This window comes from Sycon ciliatum, chromosome 7 (genome assembly GCF_964019385.1).
Source record: "Sycon ciliatum chromosome 7, ocSycCili1.1, whole genome shotgun sequence".
Classification (NCBI taxonomy): domain Eukaryota; kingdom Metazoa; phylum Porifera; class Calcarea; order Leucosolenida; family Sycettidae; genus Sycon; species Sycon ciliatum.
Window position 1 is genome coordinate 7,526,805 of NC_088649.1, and position 12,430 is coordinate 7,539,234.

The window sequence follows — 12,430 nt, forward strand, 5'->3', positions numbered from 1 at the left end:
AAAAAAGAGGCTAGGCTACAAGTGGTCTGCGTGAGTTGGCTAAGAGTGTGACGAAAAGGGTAGGAAAGTGAGACAGCCCTACAGGTTTGAAAGACCTAGGCAGAAGTCTATAGACTAGTAGTTGTACGTATTCTTGTGTGCGCTAGCCTAGTAGAGTAATGGCAGTGTTCTTCTACTGCATTACATGGGGTCGGAATAAGATAATATAAGCATGGACAGCCATGCGCCCGCGCACACGCACCCGCACACATCCGCTCTCACACAGACAGACAGACACACGCAGATATACACACACACGCAGAGATATACAAGCGCACACACAAACAGTCCGTCTGTCTGTCTGTCTACCACACCAACACCAACACACAAAAACACGCTCTCTCTCTCTCGCTCTCTCTCTCTCTCTCTCTCTCTCACACACACACACACACACACACACACACACACACACACACACACACACACACACACACACACTCACTCTCTCCTATGTCAACCTGGACAAAACACATCACACATCGCAGCACAAACCTCTCACGCACTACGCAGCAGTACTGCAGGGTACACAGCGAGGCAGCGAAGACACCGCATGGCATCCACACGGGACCACACAAAACCTTCGCCAGCGGCTAGCTCTGTACAACGTTTATATCAACATCACGGTCCTCGGAGTGCTGCTCTTGCTGTTGCTGTTGCTGCTGCTGGGCCTGTGTGTCACTGACGTTACGTCGAGACAAGTGGCCGCCACGTTGGGATTGGTGTCCGTTGCCCGTTCGGCCGCCATTGTTGCTTGACGCTGATGCTGGCGCGGCCATGCCATGATGGTGATGATGACGATGGTGCTGCTGCAGCTGCTGTTGCCGGTGCTGAGCTGATGGGAATGTCTTGTGCATGGCACTGCCATGTTGATTACCGCTCGTCGGCACGGCAACGTTGAGTGGACGGTGCATGCCGCCGCGCTGCGAGAACGAGGGCATGACCGCCGCCACGCCCGCCTGCGCCTTCACCAGGGGCGCGTCCACCGAGAGCATTGACACCATGGCAACCGTTTCCGTGGGGCTGTGCAGCGGCGAGGCTGGCTCGTGAGACTCGGCCGACGGACCACCGGGACGCGCGCCGGCTGCCGAGCCGGGGAAGTGATTACGCATCACCGGCATCGGTATGGACGGTACGAATGTCGACGTCGGCGCCGTCAGGATGGAGGTGGGCTGCGAGGTGTTGCCATGACGCACGAGGTATGCGCCGCCCGGTGCCTGGTACAGAGATGACGCCTGCGACATGGCTGTGGGTGGTGACTGGACCGGAGCTCCGGCCGGTGGTGGCGATCCACGCAGCACCTCCTCGACGACGATACCCTGCACCCGGTGCATGATCTGCATGCGGCGCAAAGGATGACGCACAGAGTTTAGCTGATGGCCAATCATCTGGACGAACGCACCCACGTCGGGCTCGATCTTGGCGTGTTTGGCTCGACTAGCATGCACAATGCTCCCGTCGTCATCGAACGTGAAGAAATTACCGCCACCGCAGTCGTCTGATTGCGACTCCCGCCGTACTTTGGATCCGCATCGTCTGCCCAGTGTTGTCGTCATTCCCTCGGTTGCTTCGCCGCCGCTGCGATACGGCGGCATTGTTGGCGTGTCGATGGGCGTCAGTGGAACTGGCAAGGACTGCGAGTGCATTAGCGGCACCGGTGACAGAATGCATACCTCGCACGGGTCGATTTCCGTGTTCTCCGAGCCGTTGTCGCACTGATCCATCGGCATGGAGGTGTCGACCAGCTCCAGCGTGTGAGAGCTGTCCTTCGGCGCGCGCTGGTCTATGGTGTCGTCCAGGAACGATAGCAACTTGTACGGCGGCCAGACTGGTGTGAAGGCATCGGATGATGATTGGCTGCTGTTGCTGCCGGCTTTCTTGAACATCGACTGCGTCTTCTTCTTCTGTTTCACATAGTATGTTCGCATGCTGTGGTATTTGCACTCCACGCTATCAGCTGTAAAGAAGACGACGGTGCACAACAACAGTTCACAACGACGAGAACAAAAACGAAAACACGCATGACAAAAATCCGTTTCCAGACCAAGAGTGGTACATGTGGCAAACAGAGATAGAGACTTGTTACGATACGTTTTCCAGACGTTTCCTCATAGGGATTTTATTTTGAAAATGAGAATGGCTAGCCGATGGCTTGTCCACCAGCTCTATAATTTTAATTCATGCTAGTGTGCTTCATTGAGAACGGCCATACATGCCGAGCAATTTCCGACTCACCGGTCAGACCAAATTCATTGCCAAGGGCTTTGAACTGGGCTTTGCGCTTGTCGCGGTTGCCATAGTCGCGACACTTCACATTCCAAATGGCCTCGTATTTGCGAAGACGCTCGGCAAATCGGCACATGTCAAAATGCCAGGAGATCTGCACCGGCCAAAGTCAAAACGGGCACACGTCCGCATGAAAGCATAGGCACACATAATTATAATATACACACACACACACATACGCACACACACACACACACACACACACACACACACACACACACACACACACACACACACAGATGAATGCGAGCACATGCACATAGAGACGAATGCGAGCGCATGCACACACACACACACACACACACACACACACAGGCACGCATAGACACAGGCAGACACAGACCCACCTGCAGACACCCACAGGCACAGACACACAGACACGCACGTAGAGAAAGTGCGTGGGTGAGCGAGCAGCTTTATCTAGAACACTGTTTTAGATAGAAGTATGGCAGGAGAACTAGACCGACTAGTGATTGGTATAATGCAAGCCTTGCTTGATAGTTAAACATGTACTGTCGTGGACATGGAAATCCAGTCGGAGGTCAAGCGGCTCAGGGCACCACAGCATAAACTACGCATACGCAAAATTTAGTTGACAAACTCACTTTCACAGACGGAAGGAAAATCTCACACCAGCTGACAACGCGTACTCTTACATGTCACCACACACCATATCAAGAGTACCCCCCAGAGTGTGCAACTCCGATCCAGCTCTGCATAGGGTCTTGGTCGAGCGGAATCGGATCTTCTGATGTCATGCGTACACTCCACACCAGCGCAAGGCCGATCTCGAGGCAGGGCACCATTGTTTTTGATCCGAGAGTACCCGCGACTCCCTGGGTTCTCCTCAGATGTGTACGGTATTATGATATACGATTACGCTCGACCAAGACCCTATTAGACTGTGAGCCAAGTACATGAATTCATGATTTTCGTTCCCACTTTGGGTGTACCGCGATTTTGTTCTTTTAGCATGTGGAGAGACCTAATAGAAGATCATTTTTGATTGTTGTCAGTTTGAGAAGCTTGCAGGGAAGTCAAAATAAGCAATTATCTTAACATACCCCATTTCCATAGCAACTACATAGCAACTGACATAGCAACATGCTATTTTGAAGGTGTTTCTTACTTTTTTCAGCAGGCAACGGCACTGGACGAAGAAATGTATATCAAGCGTCATTTCAGCTGGGTTAAAATAATTATACGAGCCAAAAACTATAGAATTGCGCACAAGTGCATTATATAAAGTACGTGCACATTTTAAATATTACTTGAAGTGACGATGCACTGGTAGGTAAGTGCACATGAAATGGTGCCGACAACCACGAAATGCATTTCAGGAATGATAATGTACAGAACAAACAGGTGGCATTCAATATACAAAGCCCAGCAGCAGCGAATTCTCCGGACAACGGTTGGAAAAGACCATCAACAACAGCCAGGAGAATCCGGTGCAATGCTCATTTCACCCTCTACATCTCTATAGTATATACATGTACAGTACGGCAGAACAATGTCAAAGAAGTTGCTGGATACAGGATTTGTATATTTGCACTCATATATCTGATCAATGTAACGTTACAGTCAGACCTCGCTTAACCGCACACATCTGTTTTCCACAAAAATATCCGGATAGGCGAGGTAACCGGATAACTGAACACACATACTGTATATGCATGTGGCATGTCAAAAGCAGTGACATCATACATACATGTATATGGGTCCTATGCAGTACAACTAGCATGCACAGTATGTAAAACAAGCGAGAAGAATGACAAGTGCATGCAACTGAGTGCTGTCCACATGTACATGTACCCAGCAGGTCAAGGACCTCATTTGCCTGTACAACTCCCTGATTCTAGCTTCTGCAAGGCACATGCAACCGGATACGACGAAGCTTTTTGTACACATTTCAACCAGTTTGTACACAAAATCAAGCACCGGTATTCGGATCGCGAGGTCCGGTTATGTTGTATGCATAACATATGCTGCACATCGGTAACCAGCGATTTTCTTCCGGATGGCAAGGGATCCGGATAAACGAAGACCGGATAAGCGAGGTCTGACTGTACTTCGTAAGTACTGCTGTATTGCTTCCTAACTTATAAGTGCAAAGGGTAGAGCAATGACCGTAACCAGTAACATTAGAGGACCACAGGGGGGTACTCTGTAAATCAACTAATTTTCGCTGGCGATTTAATTTCGCTGATTTCGCCGCTTGGTACCAACTGGCCAAAGTAAATCGCCGGCCAAAATTTGTCATAGAGGCAAATGATGCATTATTGAGCCATGGCTGCATGTGAGGGCAACAAATACCAATCGATTTCTTTTTTGAAAACCCAAATCGGCCAAAGTTAAATGACGGCCAAAAGTTTCATTTCGAGATCGGCCAAAGTTTCTCACCGGCCAAAATTTGTTGATTTACAGTATACTGGTAGCTACAGATCTGTAGTTTATTCCCGTAGCTATGCAGAAGACGTTACTTCAGTAACGTCTGGCGCTAGCCAGGGTCCACACAGCTTTAATTTGGTATTTGTTTGTTTGTGTCACGCCTGGCGCTATCCATATCTGACGGCAAAAAAGCATAGGATGTTATAAATTTTTCAATTCTCCTATTTTTTTCTTCCAAGTTGCTTCACGTTATTAGGGAGGTTTAGTCCCACGTAATCCGTGGGTACTTTACGTGTGTGTGTACCACGTGATACTCAGTGACCCACGTACAGACGTTTTCTGATTCACGACATACCGTGTATGGAGGCTCACCCACGTTCCGCCAGAACGTGGGTGAAAATCAGAATGGAGCGCATTGTGCGAGCTGTGAGGGTGCTCAGCTGAAGAAGTTTCCGAAGCACGAAATCAAAATATTCGATGAGCTTCTTAGGCCGGGGTAGCTTCGTCTTTGACCAGGTTTTGGCCTTTAGCTTCATGCTTTTGTTTGTTCCGTGTGACTAAACACAACATTGCAACGTGGGTGCCCTTCATCCACTTTACGTGGATCACCCACGTACGCGTTTCCGTTACGTGGGAACTAAACCTCCCTAGTATCTTGCGTTTGAAAGCCCTATTTGAATATTGCGGGCAGCTAGACGGTGTCGTATTACCCTCGATCGTACCTGTCCCGTACCGTGCAATCAAAGACGGCTGGCCACAATGCATATTCAAATAGGGCTTTCAAATGCAAGATCACAATGTGAAACAACTTGGAAGAATTAGTATGTATGCGAAGTGTATCGGGGGATGCATGCAGGGCGCGCGATAGTGCGGGTTCGAATCCCAGGCTGCAGGTTATGTCTTAAAAAAAAGGATTTTTTTTAAAGAATTTATAACATCCCTATGCTTTTTTTTGTCTAGGTTATCAAGGCAAAAAAGCATAGCGTAGGGCCCTGAGCTTCCAAGCTCTCTCGTTTGAATTATAATTAATTATTTTGAAACATTACCCATTGTATGTACAGAACACAAGCGGAAAGATACATGCATATTCATGTTAATCATAGTCTGAAGCACTTCAGTATAAAAGATCGAAACAGTTATTAGCTCTCCGGAGATAAGGTACATTGTACGTTCTACATGTATTTCTGCTCCAACAGATTACAAAAACCTTTAGTTTAGCTTGACTGATCAGCAGCAAGCATGCTAGGACACTGATATGATGGACATGATGATGTTCGTACTGCCACTGCGCTGCACTAGCACTGCACACAATACTATAGAAACCACGAAAAAACATCGTCATGATGCGGCTGGGTTTGCACCACCGTACATTTTTGCGAGGTCAGTGGTGCAACAGGAGACCGCTCCAGCTCTTGTGACCTTGGTTCTTGTCGATGGTGGCTATTGATTTGGTCAAAGTAGTTTCTCCCTTCTATTTGGGCATGTTCGTGCCTGATTTGGAAGTGACAACAAGCTGAATTCGTATCTAGTCGAGTAGATGAAACGAACTGGGGAAAAAATTGCGGTACGCTCAAGGTCGGAACGAAAAAAAATTCTAACAGGATTTTCGGTGCCTGGCTCACAGTCTATATGCAGAGCTGGATCAGGCGTTGCACTCTCTGGGGGGTTGTTTACTCTTGACCATATTCGTCACACATCACACCATTCACACCGTGTACTCTTGCATGTACCGCGCACCATATTAGTCCCTCCCCACACCATACCCATAAGCACATTAGACCATATATGGCATCAGACTAGACAACACAGCTCAGTGGGATCCGGGACCATATGCAACAGCGTGCGGAAATGCGAGTTAAATTTCGCAAAATAAATTAGATGCCGGACTCATGTCAGTTTGTCCAGCTTTCCAGTGCAGTCTATGGTCCCAAACGAAATTTTCAACCAGAACTCCCTTTCTTTGGAGCTGGACATTATCGTTCAGCCAGCGGACATGTTTGGTCGGCACGATCTAGAACAGGATCGAAAAGCTGCTGTATATGGAACAGCCTCACGCCAAACGGCACTCGATCGATCGAGAGAGAGAACATTCATGTCAAAAGTGCGCCAGACTTGTTTGCATTTGCCAAAATGTGCACGAGTCACCATGGTCACTTTGTACGGTACAACGAGTGCATGCCAAGTGCAACCCCAAAAGCATATGCACGCGATCATTTTGGACCAAGATCGATGTTCCCGCCAGGCTTCACTTTGAAAAAGTAAAACTGCTCTGGCTGCTCCAGCCTTGAAACCAGAGCAAGCAGAACATGTTCTGGCCGATCCAGAGCAGCTGCAGTTCAAACCAAACGCACTGTCCTGGTGAATCCTGCTTTAGGTTGCACCATCCAAACCAGCCCTACGTGACACAGTCATGTTAATCTACCACCAATGCTTTTTTGCACCCACCCATGGACGGCTTTACATACATGTGCATGCTGATCAGCCAGACTGGTCATCTGGCGAAAGCTACATGGATATGACAGTGAGGTCTGCAGTGACAATACCAGTAGCTTGTATGCAGTCACTCACTAAGCAACTGAAAAGCTGCGTGCGGCCTGCACCGGTCAAGTCTCAAATGGCAAGCAATATCAGTGTTGTAGGCTTCCATCCAAGTCAGGCTTGCAACGCAGCGGCACAATGCAACCCGAGTTGTGGCCGCAATCTCATTGTGTGAACCGAAAAACACAACATCCATAATGATACAGTGAACTGAGTTGTGAATTAGCAATGTTCAGGGAAAGAGCATGTCGGCTCACCACTTCTCTTTGAGTTATGAAGCTGCAGGATGCCCCCCCCCCCCCCTCCCCCTCTATAAATACGTTTTGAAAACACAACATTTGACAATGAGTAGGGGTCCGCTATCAGAGTAGGGGGGCGTTTTGAACCCTGTATGTACACTGATATGTTAGACTAATCCAGCTAATATAATGGGCAGGTTTTATGCTGTCAGTATCATTTGTTTGTCAGAATATCTCACCTGCTTCTCCACTTGCTTTATTGAGGGGGGCGAAGTAGACTGATTGTTGTTGTTGTTCGCATTGCCGGGAAGATTCCACGATTTGCTGTCACTCGGTAAAGGCATTGTCATTCGATCGTGATGCAGCCGAGAAAAGCTTCTCAGACAGGCGTCGTCTTTGAACTATTACAATTCAAACTACAAACTCACTGAGATGATTATGGGACTCCATGCACCAATTTCGGCCACGAACAAAGTACTAGTAGTGGCAGATGTGTGTGCAACACGGCGCGCGTTCTGCCACTCCGCCGCGCAATGGTGGATACGGGCAGGCGGTGGTCATTGCAACTGCATTTGCAATGCTGTGGTCCGGAGAACGAAGCAGCAACAAACTGGCAAGCAAAGGTTCTGCGCGTCCTGCAAGTTTGCAAGCCACAAAAAAGGGGGTTGCGGGATCCGGGACGCGAATGAAGGTCCTTGCTGATGGTACGCATCGCTGAACTGTGCACCCTAGCTAGGCCTAGGTACCCTGCCACCGTGACAAGGTTTGCTAGGTTCCCGAACTGGTCACGCCTGTACTACAGAAGACAACGGCCGGCCCCCGTGGCGATTGCATGGATCTGTGATCAAAACGTCGCATACCAGGTATGCATGTCGCGGCGTTCGTTGCGACGCGTCGGCGATCGCGGTACGCGGACCATGTACATAATATACGGTAAATGCCAGTACACGTGCCGCGTAGTGTAGCTACCCCACGCAAACCGCACGCGTACACGGCCCCCCCCCCCCCGGCCCCCGCGGCCCCGGAGGATGCCGAAAAGAATCCTGAACCATGATGGTAATCAAGTTAGTTCAACAGCGCGACCGATCCTTTCAAAGTCGATCCTGTCAATATGCAATGTCGATCCTTGTCTTTCCTTTTCCCGTTCCATCTGGACTCCTCTTTGACTTTGGTTTTCTCTTTTCCCTCTAGCTCTTCTCTCTTATTCTCTTGTAATTTAGTGGAACCTGTATTGAGTAACTGAGTTTTATGTTCCGTTACATCATTGTCGACAGATCTCCTGTGTACCGGTTTTGTGGCACAATGATGATAGCCATTTGTCGTCTCCATTCTTGTGCAATCATGCATATCTAGGTTGGTTCTCTTCATGCTATTGTGACCTATTTCATAGATGTTGGTTGCCGTGTTGCTTTCTCTCCCCTCTCCTCTCACTAGGGTCCAGCGGATTCTGCCGGCAGAAAAATTGGCAGAATTCGGTACTTTTTCTGGTAAGTTTCATGCATGTTTGGTAAGTGGGAAAAGAAATGGAGCAGAATTCGAGGAATTGCCCGCCATAAGGTTTATATGGTTCTGCCAATTTTTCTGCTTTTCGAGCAGAATCTGCCACCTTTTCGAGCAGAATCCGCCGGTCCCTATCTCTCATCCAAGCCATTCTGCATAAGCGAAGCTGTGGACGCAGCATACTGCTGCTACACTTCAACGCGGGAGTGCGTATATATATATAAATAATAATAATATTCTCTTTCCCTCTAGTCTAGCTATTCTCTTGTGACTTCTTGCCCTTAACTTATTCATTGTGGTAGGGGTTTTGAAGAAATCATTAGCTATCCAGTCCAGCAAGTGGACCGGAGGTTGACCCTCGCTTGGCAGGTCTAGACCGAGGCCTAGTCTCCTGACGGATTCACCACGGGAAGGTGAGGGTCGCCGAATCCAGCATCAACTGTTCCAGGACAGTGACTGCACTCACTGTCCTGGAACAGTTGATGATGCTGCCCAACTCCTGCTAGCTTGCCCTGCCAGACACAGCAGTCGAGCAGGTACACGTCTATGTACCTTCACATCAGTCAGGGAGGCAATTCTCACACAACCATCAGAAGCTATCCAGTTCTTGCAACTGGAGAAACTGATCTAAGTTTCTACTACATGTACACTGTACTCTCACAGTCATTTTCATATTTATTATGACTTGTAGTTACCGAAGAAGAAGAAGAAGAAGAAGAAGAAGAAGAAATCATAGAGCTAGAGGTACTGCACTGTAAAGTCTGTATTACTGTGCGAAAAAGGATTCCCGGTATGCACGTGTCTAGCGGACCAAGTGCAAACCTGATCAAGAGTACAGGCCGTATCATGCCATATGGGGATGTTGATGGTCCAGCAGTGATTCTGGAAACTTCCTTCGCCCTTCGACTACTGTAGTTCGAGGCTAGGCTTCGTATCGTTGTTATTAATATCTTTATTTATTTATTTAAAGAGTCGGCGTGGAGAAAGCAATTTTATTAGTGCAATTAGGAGTATAATCGATGCAGACATGGCCAGACAACAACGAGTTCATGGAATTTTTAAGGATTTTTATGTTATTCAAAATCGATTTTCGTGTTCCGCTCATCAGTGAATAGTATCGGAACTGAGGGTACTGTGTACAAAAATAGAACATTTTATAACAGCATAATTAATTAAAAGTGTGAACAACAAAGGAAGTGCTACAGCATTGCATAATAGGTGTCAAACATAGTGCTAACGTATATAACTGAGTGCAGCCACAAAGCAAGAGGTGATACAGTGCAACATGACACAACATTTACATCTGATAACCAGCTACGAGAACAACTTTAGCGCGACTACGTGCTTCTTTTGTTTACAAAGAACAGGATTATGCACACGAATGCATACAGCTTCCAGAACCTTCAACTGCTTAACATAACTTGCACGGCACAAAACAGAAAAGTGAGAATCATCGTACACACTAAGACAATCTGGACGTGACAACAAGTGACAAAATACAGCTGACTTTTTGCTCACGTCGCTCTCTTCCGTCTCATCCCGCTCCTTTCCTTCGACCTCCTCCGCCCTATCCTCGTCCTCCGTCTCATCTTCATCATCATCGTCCTCATCACCACCATCATCATCATCAGTCACTTCCTCATCATCCGTTTGATGCTCAGTCTCACTGCACTCCTTATCAGCCTCCAACATGGCTCCATCATCTCCACCAGCATCACAAGTCGTTTGACCGCTGCTCCGCGTCACCGTTGCTGGGTTCTCTGCTACTGCACACCCATTTCCATTGTCCATTTTGCGTGGGCCAAGTCCATTCCGTGCATAAATTTCAAGTGAATAGTTTGCTGTGCTTCTTCTGGGTCTATGGGTGAGGATATTGGTTTCATTTTGGTTTGTCGATGATCTCCCTCTCTGTCCAGACACAGTCGGCACCGTGGATCCCATGGTGGATCCCAGCACCGGGGGGACATTCACTGATGAGCGGAACACGAAAATCGATTTTGAATAACATAAAAATCCTTAAAAATTCCATGAACTCGTTGTTGTCTGGCCATGTATTTATTTATTTATTTTTTATTTTATTTTATTTTATTTTTTTAAATGGTGCAAGCCTCTTTTACGGGCAAAAATTAACACAATGTATTAAAACGCAATACAACATGCACTGGAGAAGAAATCAGGAAAATAAAATATGAGCTCAAAAATGGAACGAAAAATAGCAAATAGAATCAAAACTCACGATGGAATCAAACTTACGATGGAATCAAACTCATGATGGAAACTACAACCCAATGAGTTGGAAAACCAACCACAGAATTAAATATTGGGAATAGAGTCAGACACAACAACGACCGAACTGATCAGTACACCAAAAATCTGTCCTACAAAAAACAAAGGAACAAGAAAGACGAAGTACAAAGAATCCCCAAAAAAGAGGGGAGAACGGGATGAAAGAGGACCGGAGAGCGGCAAACCCCAGGAGGACTTAGCGTCACGTAGTGGCGGGAATGCGGGCCTCCAAAGAAACAGCATCCACATCAGCCGCCAGACCAGGTGCACGGAATGCACGGCGACTCCCACGAACCATCAGGACGGAGTCGCGGACAAGGCTGAAAGCCAGGTCCGTCCGCAGCTTTCCCATCACGAGGGGATAAGGCTGCGAGAGCTTGGTGGAGAGCTTCGTTCCGAGCAGCTTCAGGAACCGGGTGGCCTCCTTCGCCAGGGCACCAGCAGAAGACAGGACGATCGGGGTGAACGACGCGTGCTCAATTTCCCGGATCCGGGCACCGTATGCCGACTGCTTCTGACGCTCGTGCCATTGGAACACCTCAGCCAGCGGGCGAGATCGGTACGACTGTGCGTTGGGATAGAACACCCTTACATCAAAAAATGCATCAGTCTGTACCGACCAAAACCCCCTGGCCTTGATGTCCGGTCTGGCGTCGTCCGCAGTGAGCAGGGCAGGGCCATGGTCAAACGTGCGTATCTTTATTTATTATTATTATTATTTATTCTTCTTTTACTAGGGAATTACCAACAGGCGTCAGCGCCTTTTTACAGGGAACCCTACTTTTTTTGTAGTTGAGGGATGACCCAGAGACGGGCAGCCTAGCCTATCGAGGGGTTCTCCACATGTGCGATATTTGTGATTCCTGGATTCGCAAACTCCATTGCAGCCTGGCATTTACATTATCACTTTGGTCTCTCTGCTGCATAACACTTCAGTTTTTATGAAGTAAGTTTTCGGGTACGGCCTACAAGTGTAGGGTCCAGCGGATATTGATTGATTGAGCATCAGAGCATTACGATTATGGAGTTTTCTCGTTGTGTCTGGCGATAGCATCTCTAGCGATACAGAAGTAGACACTGATGCATTGCTAAATTTGGACCAGGATGAAAGAGCGGCTATAAACAGAAAGAGCTTGTCCCAAAAGAACTGCCTT

The 12,430-nt window shown here is 47.9% G+C and overlaps 1 protein-coding gene across 1 annotated transcript; it reads right to left on the bottom strand.

The window, feature by feature from the left end:
• Positions 1–297: 297 nt before the first annotated feature.
• LOC135820871 (uncharacterized) lies at positions 298–8,159 on the bottom strand. Its single transcript, XM_065333914.1, has 3 exons — positions 7,730–8,159; positions 2,272–2,416; positions 298–1,993 (listed from the first exon to the last, which is right to left on the bottom strand). Exons 1-3 carry the CDS (start codon positions 7,838–7,840, stop codon positions 630–632), a joined length of 1,620 nt encoding a protein of 539 aa, XP_065189986.1. The 5' UTR covers positions 7,841–8,159; the 3' UTR covers positions 298–629.
• Positions 8,160–12,430: the final 4,271 nt, after the last annotated feature.